The sequence below is a fragment of the Lepeophtheirus salmonis genome, chromosome 1 (assembly GCF_016086655.4).
Source record: "Lepeophtheirus salmonis chromosome 1, UVic_Lsal_1.4, whole genome shotgun sequence".
Taxonomy (NCBI): Eukaryota; Metazoa; Arthropoda; class Copepoda; order Siphonostomatoida; family Caligidae; genus Lepeophtheirus; species Lepeophtheirus salmonis.
In genome coordinates this window covers 35627022-35646916 of record NC_052131.2, presented here as the reverse complement: position 1 = coordinate 35646916, position 19895 = coordinate 35627022, and the positions used below count along the sequence as shown (strand labels likewise).

Sequence of the window (19895 nt, the reverse complement as noted above, 5' to 3'; positions counted from 1 at the left end):
AAATTTTAAATGTGAGCTGTTGTCATTATTATTCAACTCCTAAGTAGTAAACTTCCTTTCCTACTTCATTTAATTATATTTAAAACCAGATTGAACATGCTCATAAAAGCTTATTGATTGCGGAGTTATAATTGTAAAACCTTGTTTGACTCAGAGTATAATTGAAGATCGAGATTGGAGTATTTTTTTTTACAATTTTCTTGTTTATTTTCTTTACTTACTTGTCACTTTTGCATGATAGTTAGCTGCTCTCCTCCAAAATATTCTGCAAATTGTCAGGGTTACTTTTTTTTATTTTTTATTTGGTTTCTTTTGTTTTAACATCCCCAGAACACACACAATTCTCATCACTATATATGTTTGTATTTAAGACAATCTTAAAATATATTATTTTCTTCTTAAATTATAAAAAGAAATAGTCAAAATTATATAAAGTAGTTCTTATATACTAACCAGATCCCAACATTAAAAGAAGATATTGCCAAGAATTGAAAAATCCTAGTATATACGACATACTTTCTTCATATATTCTAGGGTTCTACATTACTCAGAATATTGTCCTTAAACAAGATCTTGGAAAAATCATTTCTTTAATTTCGGAATCCCTGGACGTTCTGGCATGAAATAGTAAATGATAAATAATGTATAATTTAAACAATTTTATTATGTTTTAAGAAGAAAAAGGACTTTTTAGTACTACCGGGGTAAAAATTGGCTAGGTTAAGCTGTAACCCTGCAAATTAAAGATCCCCCCCCCCCAATAAAAATAATGTTAAATATGGATCATATATTTATAAATTATTTATCTAAATAAAAATCCTTTTAAAAAAATATAAACAATATTTTTCTTCATTAATGTGGAATATTATTAATTTTTGTATGCCACTCTCATTCAAAAAATGCAATGATTCCTTGCGTAGACAGAAATAGCACTTATTGTTCAATTTATTTTTTGTTATCGACAAAAAAGTGTTTTTGTATGTAGATTAAGGAAAACCTGTTGAAGAAGAGTCTCTTATAAAATTAAAATTATATTTTTTTGGAATAACTATATTTTTTTTTATGAATAGTTTGTATTTTTGACATTTTTATGAATAAGTTTAATATTTGAAAAAAAAAAAAATAAAGAAAAATCCATAATCCAAGCCTTACAAATTTCTGGAACCGAAACGAAAAAAATATTGGTATCACGACATCAGGGTCCCCAAAGTATGTAGGTGGATACCGGGCCGTGCATAATTATTTACCGATGATGTAAATATACTTTTTAAGAGGCTTTGTGGCAACCAATCTGATTATTTCGTGTTTTTACTGTTAAAATAAACAAAAATCCTTCCTGTGAGAGCGTAATAACTTCCACACGTGAGTTTATGTCCAATCAGGAAACAAAGATGATCGAAATTGCATCCCTCCTCCAAGTGGGAGTGCCTGACAACAACATTAAGGAACAGGTTGGAGCATCGTTGAAGGTAAATTACAACGTTTCCAAGCCCCTGGAGGCTGGGGGTGATCTCAAGCATTCCCCTGGGGCTGGCAGGAAGTCCACTGTTTCAACAAGGCAAGTAAAGGCAGTGTTCAAGAGGACTCCTAACAGGTCCATTGCCGACATGGCCAGAAAGATGGGAACGTCGACATTAACTGTTTCAAGGGCATTGAAAAGGGCTGGAGGAATGTCCCTGAGGCTTTCTGAACGCCCTCTGCTAACTGAACGTCAGCGAGAAGTCAGACTTGAGCGTGCCAAGAAAATCTTGAATGATATCAAGAGCTCATCTGGACGCATCATCATTTTTTCAGATGAGAAAACTTTTACAGTCGATCCTGTTTTCAACAGGCAAAATGACCGTGTTGTGAGCTTAGGAGATGTTTGGAGATCCAACAGGAAGGCCATGAAGCCGGTATGGTTCCCCCCTGGCTCAGATTAACAGCGGAGGATTATGTGAAGATTCTGGTGTCCAAAGTCCTTCCGTGGATCAAATCCATAGTCAGCAACACTCCTTGGGAGTTTCAACAAGATGGAGCACCCGCCCACGCTTCCGAGAAAGCTCAGGAGTGGCTCAAGGACAACATAAACTTTTGGCCAAGGACTACTGGGCCCCTCAGAGCCCAGATCTGAACCCACTAGACTTCTCTATCTAGGTGCACGTGGAGACCAAGGCCTGCAAAAAACGACACAAGAACATAATTGCCTTAAAGGCTGCTGTCAACAAGGTCTGGGCCTCCATGGACGCTGATTACATCGAGCAAGTCTGTGGCAGCTTCAGACGTCGGCTGACTAGTGTCATTGAGTCACATGGTGGCTACATTGATTGAATTTGATCACAAACTATTTTATTATTCTAAAAATGTATGAATAAATTGTTTCTCAAGTCATTCGAAATGTCATTAATGTCTGCAATATGTTCTGAACAAAAATCAGTAAATAATTCTGCACGGCCCGGTATATTCTATTTTATCTCATTTACAAAATAAGTGTCTCTCCGCAAGATTCCGGCAAACAGATTTTTACATGTCAGACATATATATCTAAAATTAATTTTTGTTTCTCACGTTTTACGGTCAAGTTATAATTATATGTCAATATGATATTTTTTTACTTATAAGCTCTTTGTTTTTTGGATGCATATCCGTTGTATTTTAGCATAAATCGTTAAATATTTGATACCAAGTGATTCTTCATTATATTATTTTCAACTTTTCTTGGAATCAATTATATAAAGGGAGCTTCTTTTACGAAATTATTTAATACCAGATTTCAGTAGATTTTTTGGAGAGTGTCAACTCTTGAAAATCAAAATCCCGAGATTTTGGAAAAATAACACAAGTATATTCCTATAACAGAGATTAAAAATATTTTTTTTGTCTTTTCATTTTCCGGTAATGAAGTGAATCAAATAATTTGAAAAAAAATGTATGTATATTATATTATTAAAAGTTAAATACCGTGAATGCAACATAATATAATTTTTAAACCAAGGACAGTATTTTTACAGTATTTTTGCAAAAAAAAAAAAAAAAAAAAAAAAAAAAAAAAAAATGAATAAATATACTTTTAATATACACTGTTTTTATTTAATTAAATTAGTGGTTATTTAACTCAATAATAAATAAGCTTGAACTGTAAGCTGGAAAAGGGAAAATGCCAGGTGCATCCGAAAGGATAGGGCTACAGGGCTGAATCACCCCCCTCCAAATTAAGGATTTTTTATATATATATAGTTTTTTTTGTGAATAGCTATTTTCAAAACAAAATTAATATAATTTTTGAATTTTTTTTGCTAGCTTTCTTTTTGTGAATAATGGTGGACTTGTGAAATTTTTTTCAAAAAATTGTATATAAGAAATTTTATTTTTGAAACATTCTTCCAAATATTTAGTTATCATTGAATTGGAATAGGTTTATGAAATTTTTTCAAAAAATGTAATATTTGAAATTTAATTTATAAAAAAATATATTTATTTGTGAATAGCTATGAATTTTTGAATTTTCTTTCAAAAAATTTAAATTATTGGTTTTTTTTTTAATTTCCAATAATCCGTACATATATTTTAGAATGGCTTTACGAAAAAAATAATAATAATGGAACAAATTTAAATCTATGTTTACTCAACCGAATGCACTTTTCAATTTTGTTATATTTGATATACAATTGAGTATAGAGAAAGTTGTACGGTTAATACTTCATACATATAGTAAAAATTAAATTCGTGTTGTTGCTCATTCTTAAAAAGTTAACTAATGAATTTATTTGTATAAATGCGTTTTAACTACTCCCAAAACTTTATTCTTTTATACTGCTGTACAGTGACATGCTTAAAAGATGTGGCAGTTAAAAGAAGCTTTAGTTAATGAGATATCCTTCTAATAAAGTCTGGGACACCGTTATTTAATTTTTCAGTAATGAAGGATCTGGTTAAATATGGTCAATCTAAAACAAAAAAGAAAACTTTAAGGGATCAGGACCCAAATAAAAGACCTTTAAAATTTGGTTTCAATACTAGTCATGAGCCCAATAACGATATTGATAACTACACAGCTGATATGTATTGAAAAAAACATATATCGAAAATGAATATTGTTTCTAAAACGAGCTTGAAATTGAGCCAAAACTACGGCAATTTCCTTACCCCTTACATTCTAAAGTAATTATGTAACGATTTCCACCAAAAATAATACCTATACACAACAGACAAAATTCTTTGTTTTTCTTTCAAACTGAATTGAAATTCTTTACGTCTCAAGGATTATATTTTTAGTAAAGAATTTGCGGCATTTACCCAGATATATATGTAAATATGCACTTACATCAATGAGTTCTCTGTAAATTTGTTTTTATACTGAATCTATGTATATGTGAAATTTCTAATTTCTTAGTGTTTGAAATAAATTCCCCCTAATAATTTTTTATTTAATGATGAAAAACATGCAGTTCCGTGATATATATTTATTTATACCTATCTGCCTGAAAACATCTAAATGTCTATATCTACATAAGTTAGAAAGTCATTTACCCTTCTTGTTTTTCTTACAAACAAGCATTTTCAATGTACAACTTTCTCAGGGTATTGCTTGTGCCAGGAAAATATATAGATGGACCAAATCGTTCGTCCGTTTGAATACATATATGCATAAGTACTGCTTATCTTAAATAGTCAAGGTTTATTTTTGATCTCGAACAGGTGTATTCTTGTGACGTAGTTTTGTGGCATGAGTGAAAATATACATTAAAATCTTGTGTGTTGATGGTTATTGGTGATGAGTGGAAATATCAAATCTGGGAATTTAATGTCCGTTTTTCTTGGATCTGAAAGTCATAGTAACATGCCTCTTAGACCTACAAGGCAAGGAGATAATTTATTAAAATTAATCCATTTTTCCTCCAAGGAAATAAATGTTTTTATATAAGACAATATATTAGTTTACAATTTTGATTATTAGAAACATCTAAGAAATACAAATACAGAGTGATCCCGAATTATAGTATTAAAAATATATGTGTCTCACACAAGGGTTCTATTAAAATATGTATTAATGCCTATGTACGGTCTTAAAATTGTTATATAACTGACTAATACCTTATTCAATTATTATTTCCCTTGTTCGAAACAGCAAGTACGTAAAACATCTTCCAGAATTTATGCCCCGATGATTTTGCAGCTACCACGAAGGAATACTAGCTGAACATGAATACTGTATTGACTCCCTCAATTGTATCCTATATTGCAATGTAAAAGGATTGATGAGAATTGAAAACCATCAGTGCACAATTCTAAGACCTTATATTTTTTCTGACAAAACTCTGTTGCAATATTTTTTACTACGGTAAAAAAAATCTAACCACAATTCTCTAAATTTAATTACACTAAAGTTAATGGGACTGGATCATTCTGTATACATCAATAAGCTAACATCTTGAGCTAAAGACTTGAACTGTACTTTAATCTTATTAAATTATAAGATCATAACTTTATAAAAGGTTCAGAGTTTAGCAAAACTTAAGATTTAAGACGAATCTCAATTTCAAATATTTATTACAATTATCATAAGTGCTATTAAATTTTTTACAAGATCCGTGCCTTAAGCACGTTTTTGTTAATGGTAGGCCTGGTTGGTAAACCTATGAATAATTACCCATTAATATACCTATAAATACAACTTCTAAAAAATATTGCGGGCCCAGGTCCCACTGCCCCCAGTGATGACGCCCTGATTATTTTTTTATAAGATGGCTGAATCAGGGATTGAAACTCGAGCAGTCAGTGGTCGGTTTCGGAGAGAGCGGTTGTGAAGGCAAAGATAAAAAATTCTTCTTAAAAATTTGACTTTCTTAATTTATTTGATAATTTATTTAGATAATAGCAGAGCCCCTATAATTATTGTCGAGTTGACATGTATGTGTATTAACTTTAAAATAATTGTAAGATACTTTGTAAATTGTACTGATTTTTCCAAATGACCATTTTCTCAGGAAACATAATATTTTGATGACCTTTTTTCGAATAACATTTTTTTTCATTTATTTTTTTTAATTAACAAAATCTATCCGATCCAGAAACTATTTTTGTTATATAAATATACACAAATACTCGCAAGGCCTCACTAAAACCTTCGTACATCAGGCTCGAGTTGTACATAAGTTTAATTAGCAGAACTGGGAAAAAATCCCAATATTGTAAGTCCAAGTCCAGTCTCAATTAGTCTTAGTTCCCAATTCCAAATCCTTGCATATTTTTATAGAGTTCAGCTTGAGTACTCCTAGTTCTTTTGACTTCATTTTTAGCCTATAACGATAATACCGAGTGGTCCATTAAAATCTGAACATTTTAAATTTTAAACTTCAACAAGATATTATTTATTAATTGACAATAGGATTTCAACAAAATTAATAATATAAAAAAAATGTGTGCCTGAGCTCACTTAATCATTAATGTAGCACCCCCTTAGTGGCAATAAGCGCTTCCAGGGAGAGGAAGGCCTGGTCCCCACTGCAGATGTCCTCTGTCATGGCGTACCAGTGCTGGCTGATAGTGGCCTTGAGAGTCAGTGTTTGGATGACATACACTCCAGGCCTTCATCATACCATCAGGCCTGTAGGAGGAGGGGCGTCATAAGAACTCAAAATACTTTTTCAAGAGAGTTTTGCAATGGAGGAGATGAGTTTCTTTCATTGCTGGTCTCAGAAGTAGCCTCTTTACCCTCACAACTCTTTCCAAATATTTTTTTTGATAGCTATCACGAAAGCCTGATGTGGAACCCCAAGATCTCTTGCATTATCCCTCATGGACATAAGGGGATTTGTCTGAGCTGTTTTCTTTAAATCCTTTTGGTCCAGTTTGGGCTTTTTATAGAGCCCGTCTTCCTCTAAAATGTTTTGGACTTGCTGACGGCGTAAACAGTGGTCCAGGAGACGACCAGGTGTGTACAAATGGAAATTTGTCGATCACGTTCAAGTTTCATTTTCTGGACTTGAACTTAAGCTATAGAGCTCTGTTATTATAATAATTTTTTGTGCTTTTATATATTGAAATATGAATTAATTTCAACCCCTCAATCTTATATAAGCACCATTTACCTGTATATCTATATGATTGAATTTTTATGAAATTATATTACCGATGACGATTGAATTAGAACTCATTACTTGACTTGGACTCGTAAGCTCTACTCTTCTACCATCTCATTTTACGTGCAAGTTAAGTCTCTACCTCACTGCATATTTTAGTAATCATTTAGTAAAAAATATTATTTAATATGTTGGGTACAAATTATAACTTGAATAATGAGATTTCTCAAAATAAAATTTATATCCCTTATTGTGCTAAATCTAATGACAACATCATCCGTTTTAATTACTAATCCTTAATTGATCTTTTCATTTTTATTTATTAAAATAAATTATAATATTTTGCATTTACATGTGATATAACTACTGTTGGCATTTGAACTTTATAATGTGCCACAGAATATATCTAATCAATTAATATTGTCATAAATTACATAATTAATATATTGTCCATCAATTATTACATTCTCTTCATCAAAAAATAATTTTTGTTTAATGATTTTCCTTTAATTGGTCAGATGGGGTCGAACTAATTAAGTATAAATAAAAATTATAACTACAATTACTACACTTGATCTAGGAATTGTCTTTGAAATCAACATATATTACATAATACATATTTCCTTCCCTTGGAGCGACCACGAGTCGAACCTTAATCGAATTCTTCATATAAAATTCTTCATCATATTTTTTTATTAGTAATTTGTAGAATTTGATTTTGTACAATTTGTAACTTGTTTAAGGAAATTATACAATTATTATATATAAATAGATCTTTTTTTTTTTTTTGGGGGGGCTTGGTTTTTAAATTTTTTTTTTTTTTTAAATTAAAGTTTTTCAAGAAAAAAAATTCAAATATTAAATTTTTTGAATTTTTTTTCTCAAAAATCCACACTCATTATTCAAATATTAAATTTTTCAACTTTTTTTTCACAAAAGTCTACACTTTTTATTCAAATATTAAACTTTTTGGGGAAAAATTTCAAAAATTCATAAATATTCATAGATTTTTTATTTTATTTATTGCCCTTTATTGGCATGCATTTAAACATTTACAGTCGTTTTATACTATAACACAATATACTCGAAAAATAATTTGTTAAAATATGTAGACAAAGGAAAATAAAAAGGACTATTAAAAAAAATGGTACAATCGAGATTATTTAAAATAAATAATTTAGAAATAACATCAATTGGACGATGAAAAATAAATAAATAAATGAGTTTAAATCTTCAATAAAACATTAGTATAAAGATTAGCAATATGTAAAATTCCATCGAGGTTGTTTTCTTTTATTGTTCGTAATTTAGAGACCATATATTGCGTTTTAATAATAATTGAATCAACTCTCTCATTATTTGAAGGAAAGAGGAAATCTTCTTTACCCAGATGTTTATTAAATAACTTACTAACCATTTTAATAACGTCACCATAAATTTTAGATAAAGATTTACATTTCCACAAAATATGATCCGTTGTTTCTTTTGAATATTGAAGAAAAAGTTAATTCTCCTTTCGTCATTAAAATATTTTGCAGCACTCTCGAGAGACCCGGATAATATTTTGTATTTAAACCATGGTTCCCTCGAACTAAAAAACTTATTGGTGATTGCCTTAAGGCTTTCTTGGCTACGTTTTTTAATGCTGCGTCGTTCCAAATATGCATTGAATGGTGTTAAGTTTGGTGTTTACATATATTTTCTCAAGTAGACATTACTTGTATAACATGATCTCAGTCTAATAGGGACAAGAGGATGTTTACTGAATTGTTTGTTCGAATTTCAAATATTAAATTTTTTCGGATTTTTTTTCTTCAAAAATCCATAATTATTCTTCAAATATTATTCTTTTTAGAGAAAAATTTCAAAAATCCATTAATATTTTCAGAAAATTAAATTTTTTTCCAAAAAATTTAGAAAATCAATAGCTATTCTGGAAAATGAAATTTTTTCGAATAAAATAATCAAAAATCTTCAGCTACTCACAAAAATTTAAATTGTTTAAAAAAAATTTGAAACATCCACAGCTGTGCACAAAAAATTAAATAAAAAAAATCCATTATTATTTGAAGAAAAATTTCAAAAATTTATAGATATTCACAAAAATTTAAATTTTTTGACAAGAATTTCAAATATTAATTTTTTTGAAACATTATTAGATATTTTATCTCATCCCACAAATTTGAATACAACCCCTATAATTGATACAATATCTGCATGAAAAATTGGGCTGTATGTTTATATAAAGTAAAAAAATATAATAGAAAATTTCACCCTCGTCTTGGTTTTTCTTTAAGATCGTTTTCATGTTGACGCACCACATAAGTATTGCAAATCTTCAAATGTAATTGGACTATTACTCTTATTAAAAAATATATTTACTCGTAAAAATATGTATTACAACATTTTAATTATTTCATTTTCAGTATTTGTATACTATTGACTATTTACAATTGTCTCACAAATACTTATTGCTTAGTTTTTTTCTATATTTTGTTCCAAATATGCATTGAATGGTGTTAAGGTTGGAATATACATACGTTTTTTCACTTAGGAATTACTTGTATAACATGATTTTAGTCATAAAGGGACGAGATGACGTTTTACTGAATTGTTTGTTCCAATTTCAAATATTAAATTTTTCTAAATTTTTTTCAAAAATCGAGACTTATTTTTCAAATATTAATTTTTTCGAAAAATAAAAAAATCGACAGCTGTTCACAAAAAAAAAAAAAAATTGAAAAATACACCGCTGTTCACAAAAAATTAAATTTAAAAAAAAAATCTAATAATTTCTTATATTAATTTTTTTGAAAAATTATTAGGTATTTTTATTTATTAACACAAATATCTCTATCAAAAATTGGGCTTTATGTTTATATAAAGTAAAAAATAATACTAGGTATGTTCACCCTCGTTTTGTTTTTTTAAAGATTGTTTTTATGTTGATGCACCACATAAGTATTGCAAGTCTTCAAATTTATTTGCACTATTTAAGAAAAGTCATTATACTCTTATTAAAAAATATTTTTTACCCGTAAAAATATGTATTACATCATTTTAATTATTTCATTTTTAGTATTTGTATACTTATTGACTATTTATAATTGACTCACAAATACTTATTTGCTTCGTTTTTTTCCTATATTTTGTTCGTTTGAAATTGGCAAGATATATATTCTGTTTTTTTATTTATTATATGAGAAGGGCAAGTTTCCATATATTTACTTACTTATAAAATAATATTGTGTATCGTTTTATTAAATACAAATATAATATAAAATAATTGAGTTTGACATTTTTTTTCTTTGAGCCTATAAATATCATTTTGACTACATTCCTTTACAAATGAACAGACATCACCCCATAGGTTGAGGGTACTAAATTTTATTATTTAAATACCTTTATCCAGTTGGTGTTTACGTCAAATTGATCTTTAGAATACTCTTAAATGAACTCATCTCTTTAATACCTTTATTGTATCACGCAACCTTTCAGTCAAAAATAAATAGAAAAAGGCCAAAAATGAATTGGTAGCCAATTCTTCCTAACTATGTAACTGTTATTAAATTATTGTTGGGAATTGTTTGGGACCTAATTACAATGCAACTAATCACCTTTCAGAATACTGATTAGCAGAGCAGAATATTCGACAGCTGACACCAGAAGAGACTGCATATTTTTGTTTTTCGAAGATAAGTCATGTTATGTATCTTTTTACATGGCATTACATCGCTAACACAAAATTATTCCGTGTATTTTGTTGTCAGTCGTCGATTAATCTCCTTCTTTTTTTCCTAATCAATATTTTGAACGCTCATAGTTTGGATCATAATTATGTCTTTTTAGGGTATGAATTATGATAGCATTATAATTCCATAATTGGGTAGAATTGGCTATTTACGAGCTTATTTTGGGCCTTTTCCTATTTCTTTTCGAAAAAAAGTTTGAGTGATACAATAAAGTAATCAAAATTTTCTCGGGTTCAGTCTTAAGTCTAGTTGGCGTTAGCTGATTCAGCTGACGTAGTGATTAATGTTGCGGCAGTTCAGATAATTTCCTATAAGTAAAGAATACTAATTTGAATACGCTAGGCAAAAATGGTATCATCTTGAGGTTCAAAGCGTGTTTGTGTCATACCCTACTGTCCCAATCCACGGGATGCCCAGTATTTTGCATTTCCTCAGAAAAATTTGATGCTCCAGCGTCTTTGGATATCAGTCTACAGGAGAAAAGATACAATTAATATTAAGAATGCTAAGATTTGTGGTAGGCATTTTACATCCAATGATTTTGAGCGGAATCTTCAGGCTGAGCTTTTTGACTTAAATGCCAGGACAAAATTAAAAAGTGATTCAGTCCCCTCACTCCATACTCCCTTTGCTTCTCCCAGTTCAAATGCACCCTAATCTTCCAGAGATATTCGTAAAAAAACTCGCCAAAGGAAAGAGCTTGTGAAACTTTAGAAGATTCGGAACTTTTTGAAGCTCTTGAAGCCGAAAAATTAATTACAGCAGATACAGAAGAATCATCTCAAGTTTCCAATGATTGTTCAGATCAGGGTTAGGCTTATATTGTAGGATTTTTTGCAAAAAAAAGACTTATATCCAAATCTAGGGAAAACGTCATGTGACTTCGGATTTTATGAAGAAACGTCTAGCCCTTGCATTGAATTGGTCACTAAGGGAAGCCTTACGATCCCTTTGTGTGAGTATTTAAAAAAATTTCATTGTCTGCAAAAACATTTCATTGCTTTTCATTGTAACAATGAAAACGCAATTGGCAAAAACCCAAACGTATTTGAAAGGCTGCATAATCATATAATTGAATTATATCCTAACTGGCTTAAAAAAGTCATCATATCCTTTTTGAGAACAAAAACAAGAATTAGAATAAATTACCCCTAATAAAAAGCTCAAACTGAAGAACGCAAGTACTAATCTGAGAAAACTTAAACAGATTGGTTAATGTACAAATTAATATTTATTATTCATGAGTGTATTAAAAAAAAATGTATGCTATAATTTTTAGTTATTGCTATTCTTTTATTCACCACTCTTATATTATGTAATAAAATGGCAAATTAGGTAATATATATAAAACATATAAATATAAGCTTACATACAGATAGTTCATTATTATTAATATGCAAATCAATGTTAGTCTTTTTAAATAAATAGTTCTCAAATTGATTTTATTATTCTATAAAGTATCAAGCAAGGATATCGTCAAGTTTTATAACAATCGAAATAAGTATTGGAAATGATTTACTTTAATAGATATTAATATCAATATAAGTTAAATATTTTTGCTTTTTATACTTTTTGGCATGTTCCTAAGTTTACCATTTTGTATTATACATGAATTTTAATTATATTTATTTACTTAATTTGTGTTACCTTACAATGAATTAAGTCTGAATTTTAGAATTATTACTTTACTATTATGAAGGACAGAGTAGTATGTGCATCAACAGTGACGTCATTAAATATTCATCCTTCCCTTGATAATTAAAAAAACACAAGCATAGAATTTCTTTGCTGCCTCACCTTTATATATAGTAATCTTGGATATTTCGGTACAAGTGTCCAAGTCAAGTTTTAAACGATTTAATGAACTCGAAATCGTTGATATAATTTTTTTAATAAGAAACCATCATACGCAGAAAAGAGTCAAAATCGATGTTTTTTATAGACCAAATTTTAATCCGGACCGAAGTTGGAACGAATGAGTAAAAATAACAATAGTTTGCAACCATTTTTTTATTTTTAAAACGAATATCAACACTTTAAGTATAATTTGTCCTTCCAGTTTTCATAGGCATATTTCTTCAAAATGAAAGATTTCATTACCTAGCTATATCATAGTTCAATATTAAATAATTATATTATTAATCTTATAATTCTTAAACATATCACCAGAAGGGAATCGTGGTTTACCTGCCTTATAGCTAGGTTGGTGTTACTTTTAACCTTTATAAATGCTACTCTTTATATAAATATATATTGTATATTATATAATTACTTAGTTATAATACAATCAGAATGGATTAAATACAATTTGCACGCCATTGAAAAAATTTATATATATATTTTTTTCAAGGATGACCATGTCATTCAAGGTCAATTGGGATGGTTCCCCGTTGTTGTATATAAAATATGCTTTAGTGTAGCTTATAAGTTTATCCATTTCGAAATGTTATACATGCATAGTCCAAAAATGTTCGTTTTGATAAAAAAAAATATAGAAATGTAAAGTTTGTGCCTTAATAGTCCATGTGAGGAGATTGCTCAGGGTCTTTTAAGTTTCTTAGTTTAATAACTTTGAGAAATTATAGCATTTTATCTGAAAACAGTCCATATAGCCGAGGTTTAAAGCCCCATGGCTATTAAAAAAACAATTGAGCTTATGCAAGACGTCCTGTAAATTGTATCAAGGTCGTTTGGCTACGTTATATCTTACCTTAAATACCTCATATACACAGGCAAGTTTGTGTTCAAATCATAGCTATTACCTTGTGTCAACGTCTCATAAGTCGAATATACATTGAAAATGAATATTACTTATTACTCCTACACTATTCTAAAAATGTTCTAATATTTGTGGTATTCTAAGCTAGTAACCCTGTTGGCTAGTGGCTAATTTTAATGAGTTTCGAACACTAAATATAAGTTAAAATAAAGAAATTTACATTAAAAAAAATATTTAAGATAAATAACAATATTTTATAAGTAATTATCCTCTAACTTGTTTATTTCTTTATAAGTAAGACAAATCAAATATTATTGTATCGCGTATAGTGTGCACTTTTTTGTCTTTTGTCTATATCATTATATCCAACTTTTGTTTTAAAAGTGAAGCTGTAGATATTTTCACTGAATTTGTCTCTTTTTGACATTCAGCAATCAGAGTGCACTGGTCCAGAACGACTAAATTGTATTTTATGTGATCCACGGCAGAGTTTGAAATTTGTTCAATGGAGGCTGGGGGAGAGGGTGCAGTTTGTATTTATTTTCATACTTTGTGTACAAAATATCATATAATGAATCTTGAGAGTCGGAGAAATCTGGCACTCTCGTCCCTCCCATCTACTCCGCCTATGCTTGTGGTGGAGTACCACACGAAAAAATCAGAGGCACTAAAAGAACCTTACAATCACCTCATATCTTTCATTTTTTTATGTCATCAATAATTCTAATATATGCTACTTGTATTCAAGTAAAGTTTAAATTTTATGTTATACATAGAGTAGACATGTTTGGAACGAAAATTAGAAAAGGAGCGATGATTTTTGCATGTCCTCTCTTTTCTTTTTTGTTAATTATTTAAAAGGTCCTCGTGGTGTTAACTTCTCCCTTTGAAAAGTAAGCTTTCTATCATCTATCTTTCTTGCAAATTATTTTTAAATTGCATAATTAAAAAAAAAAAAAAATGAACTTTAATCATAATTACAGTATCATAACTGTACTAATACCATTAAAAATGTAAAAGGTCTTTATAGCAGTAATTCATTTTATCATCCCAAAATTATATAACAGGAAGCTGATTTTAACCAGGGACTTAATTTTAATTACCAAATGTTTCTCTTCTGTCTTCTCCTGGATCTATTTTTCCTTACAAAAAATGTCAACAAATATTTTATAATAAATAATCATTTTAAGGTAAAGCTTTATTAAAAGTCTTTAAAAATTGTTTATTCATCAAAATAGTATTTCTTTTAAAATGCTCTATTACGACAATAAGTTGACTATTTTTATATGCAAGAACTTTATATTTTTCTTAAAAACTATGAAATGATGAAATTTTAAGGTTGATGCACAGCTTTTAAATATTGATCAATGTGGCTCAAACTTTGTGTTTTTTTTAAAGAATTATTTTTTTTACAACGACTTCCAAACTTTTCGAAAAAAAAAAAAAAATAATAATTAAGAACCAGTCTAACAAATTTTATTATACATGTACAAGATAACTTTATGATGTTCAAAAATAATCAAATGTGTCTCATTGACAAAAAAAAACAACACAAATTAACAAATTTGATATAACTTTTTCAGGGATTATTCCATTACATCGTCCTCTCCATCATCATATCGACAGTATGCTGATTCTTACACACCATCCATGAGTAGTTACAGCTCACCCTCACTCCTTCGCTCTGCTTCATCAACCTCCTTCTTCCCCATGTCCTCATCTACATCCTATACTCCAAGCTATAATATATCTAGTAGTACACCTAATAGACCATTTCGCAGTCGATTTCTTCGGAGTTCAAAAGCGGATTATTATGGAATTGCTGAAAAGGAGGAAGATAATCAAGGCTCGCGTACAAATGATAGTCACAGCGAACGGTTAAGGTTTGTTAACACAAAATTACAGAGCTTTCAAGTCTCAACCATTTCTAATGTACGGCACGCTCTCATAATATACATTGTATTTCGACTAGTGTTGGATAAGCCTTAGGACTTATTTCTTAATCAGTTTCTCCCTCCCCCTGTTTTAGTCTTTCTTTTTATAAGTCCAATATTTTTACCATTCAACGGTCCCAAGGAGCGGTACTTCGCTCCTTCACTCCTACAGTCCAAGCTATCTTTTTATTTTCTTCACTTCTAGCTAGGATTGAATAATATAAAAAACAAGAAAATATTGAACAATAGCTAGAATTAGTTTTTAGCCACACCCTTCCTACTTGAAACTTCAAGTATCTTGCCACTTTGGAAGAGATTATGTTGAACAGTGGAAAGGACTTAGTAAATACGTCATTTGCGCTGTTTTAGTATTCATAAAAGACCAATAACGACCAGTCCTCCAGTTCACAAATTTTATCAGGACCCGATTGATAGTTCTGCTGCACTCTTTTTAGTTTTTTTTTAAAGATCAATGGAACATTAAACTTGGGGCCTTTTACTATAAATAAAGTAAAAAATATTTTTTTTTGTAGTTGAAATAAACCAAATTAATACTGGAGAACGTTTGGTAGGTGATAAAGCTCATTTATGACAGTAAAAATGGTTAATTAAGAACCAGGATGTTTTAAATATTAACTGCCTATCTCTGTCCATATAAAGGGCTCAAAAAGCCACAAGTAATAATAAAAAACATTCGTATGTCGTTCAATGTTTTATCGGATGTGAGTCAATAATTTTTTCTTCACCTTTCATTTAACTGTTAGTGTTTGTTTCAAAACTTAAGAGCCTGTTACTTTTATTATATCTTCAAACCTTTCCTCCAAAAAGAAACAGAAAAATAGGCATAAAATATATATAATTTTTTATTTCTATAGAGCTATTATTAAATTGTTGTTGAAAGTTGCTCAAACCTTAACAACACATAATTATAATTCAGCCAATCAACGTACAGAATACTAATTAGTAAATAGGGAATATTTAACGTCCTACACGACTTGCCTACAGATTAAAAAAGTAATTTTGAGATAAAACATAATTAAATATGAAAATCTAAGCTCAAAGCAAAGTTTATACCACAAGAAAATGAGGCGCCTGAGCAATTTGAATTTTTTGACATAAATTTGACTTCCTTTTATATTATAACACTGGTAAGTCACGTGGTAAGATGCAAAATCTCACGCTGATCTAGCTAAAAAACTTGAGAACCTTGAGACTTTTATTAAGTTAGCTATCATATCGTTATTAATTTTAAGTTTTTTTTAGCTCTAGAAATGCTGATTCTCCTTCTAGAAAGAATCCAAACTTGCATGGCGGCGTGCTAAATAATGGATCTGTGCTTCTGAGAATGAACAGTCGTGCAGAGTCAAGTGATGAAGATTCAGAAGAAGAGGAAAGGAGTAACCATCTTGATGGAGTTGAGGAGGTTGAAGAAGAGGAAGAAGAAGATCCATTGGATGTGGAAGAAAGAGATTTAATACAAAAACTCTCAAACAAGGACTCACTCTCATACACGGAAGAATGCGAACTTAGGAAAAAACTGTTTGATTTAAAAACTATTAAATTTAAAAAGAATCAGCAACAGGTAATTGTCAAATATATTTTTCAAATTAATATGAAGTCCAAGTATGCGTGTGCCAATGATGTGTTAAATAATGTACCTGCAAAATTTTTACCTTTGGGCATAGATAAGACATTTTTTCGGAGTTCTACTATTTTTTCAAAAAAAATAATTTCATTGGATAAATGATTTTTTTACTGGTGGAACAATGCAACTAATTCAATGGCTAAGTGATTGTCTGGCAATACAATGTTTCTAAGGAATCTAAAATAGACAAATATCTACCTTCTCAATTATATATATTATCATAATAAGGACTCAAATAGTATATTCTTTTTTTGCCTGTGCCAGAAACATTTAATCCCATCAAAAGGTAGGAATTTTGAGGAGGTGATATGGTAAATTATCTTTGTAGCATTAAGCTATTAGTTCATGTACATCACTTTAAATCTAAAAAAGTAATATTCAGTATTTGAAACAATATTATGGCTTCAAATTAAATGTATGACAAAATACAGTAACTGTCAGATACATTGTTTTATCAGACAATCCTTCAAGAGAGGCAGGCATAAATATTTTCTGACAAGACTATGTAAATGGAGGGAAAACTTTGAATTACATGTTAGTCCATTAGACGAAGCACAAAATTCTAGTCAGGAAACCACTTTTCATTACCCGTTATCCTTAGTGAATATGGCTGGCAAACTCCAAGAACGTTTTTGGGTCTCGTGAAAAATTTGATTGAAAAAGTTCAATTCATTGTTTTCCCATACAAGGATAGGATTATAAATGTATTTTTTATTCTTGAAGTTAAAAGGTTGAGTGAGCATACTTCATATGTTCCGTAACTTTGATTTAAGAACATGCAGTAGATAATATTACATTTAGGTTAATCACAAGTTATATACATGACCGTTATCACACGGGGAGGGGGCTGAGCCCCATCAATAATTTTTTAAGTATTTGTGTATATATCGGCCTTTAATGTTGAGTCATCAGAATGACTAGAATCAGCCCCTCCATAACAACACTGTCATTACGGCAATTACTTATTGATAACTATTACTAGGAGTTGATTATATTACATTGCTAATTATAAACAAGATTATTTCGTTATTGAATATACCAGTGACATACTAGAATAAAAATGTATTATATGATTATATCTAAAAAATGTGCTATATAATTATGCATAGAAATTAAGTGTAAAATTAGAATGGGTCATATGATAAGTAGAAAATGGTTTTGTATTAAGAGTGTATTTTTAATTAATTAACTTCCAATTCATCCAATAGAATGAAGAGGGTGTCACACACAAATTTCAAAAATAGCCAATGAAATATCCGATACTAAATCCACAGCCAAGGAAGAAGAAAAAAAGATATTGGTCAAAAGACTCGGCTCATCTGAGATCAATGAAGTAGAGCAAAAAGATATTCAAGTTCGTCTTCAAGAAATCCTCCGTGATCAAAAGACTGAGATTGAGGGTTCTATACAAACCATAGAGAGCCATTACGAACACATTCTTGAGGTTTGAATCTTTCATAAACTGTAAATGAAAGTATTTTATTAATTTGATATATTTTTTTTAAATAAGGAAACTACAACGGAATTAACAGAGATTGAGTCTTCCATTAGGGGGAAAAACCAATTGGTTGAGAAGCTCCAGGAAGAAATTCTTTCAATGAATGTGAGAAAAGAAGTTTTGAATGAAGAAATAGAATCCCTTCACACATCACATGGAACGAGTCTTACAAGATTTGAAGAAATAGTGTCTTTAATAGACACTGACATAAGTAAATACTCTGTCCTTGTTCCAGTTCAAAGAAAACCATCAAATGCTAACAGATTAGATGAAGACGAGCTCAAGGAACTGGAGGGAGAGTTAGAGTGTCCTGTATGCATGGATATTAGTCGACCCCCCATATATCAATGTGAAGAAGGACACATCATTTGTTCTACTTGCAAACCTCTACTCATTAACTGCCCACACTGTGCCAAAAAATATTCCGAGCCTCCAATTCGATGTAGGTTTGCTGAAAAACTATCTTTGCGGTATTTTTCCATTGCTCAAGATACACCTTAATAAATGTCGATATTCAACACTGCCATAATTTTTTTTTGTATTCATCATTTTAGTTCATACCTAAAAGGATCAATTATATCCATTCATTTTTGTAAAATAATAAAATAATTGAAACAACTCATTGAATACCTTTCATAAATGATAGTACTTTAATGTTATACTGACATTGGTTCTGGGGTTCCTACACCTTCGACAACCAACCCCGACCTTTTACCTACTAGCATTATTTTCCTCTAATACGATAAATAACAACCATACAAACAAACTTTCATTCTTTTAACCACGACTAGCTTTTTGAAATAAAAAGAGATGTAGTGTCTTCTCCTTTTTGCTGTTTTAGTTCAATTGAATGATTTGACTCCAATTCTTTGATATATTTGCATTATTCTTTCTAGAGAAAGGAGTTCCTTTAAAGCCGAATGATTTCAGTTAAATATTGAAGCTAGCACGTGTTTGCAGTGGTTTGAAAAGTTATTCTTGATGTTATTCAGATACGTCTCATATGTGTTACTTTATTGATACTGTTGAGTGTATTTAAAAGTACAAAATAATTAATATGGGGAAGAGTGAGGATACATGCTACACAAAAAATATATTTTTTTAAACTATCATAAGTTTCACCATTTAAAAGATAATTCAACGCCTGGGCAACATGACATAGGTAGTTCCCTAAGACAAATAATTCCAAAATATTTTTGATGTCGTACAATTAATAATAGCCATTTATTGGTGTTTTTGAAAGTAACAAAAAATTAGGATACTTGATACAACAGGAGGAGACATGA

At 29.8% G+C, this 19895-nt stretch overlaps 1 protein-coding gene across 1 annotated transcript; it reads left to right on the top strand.

Annotated features, from left to right (window-relative positions):
* Positions 1-4632: 4632 nt before the first annotated feature.
* On the top strand, positions 4633-19227 carry LOC121125868 (uncharacterized). The gene is given in 6 exon segments (XM_040721123.2): positions 4633-4839; positions 15116-15415; positions 16730-17048; positions 18320-18350; positions 18353-18555; positions 18622-19227. Coding segments are annotated over 6 exon segments (1428 nt in total). The 5' UTR covers positions 4633-4753; the 3' UTR covers positions 19111-19227.
* Positions 19228-19895: the final 668 nt, after the last annotated feature.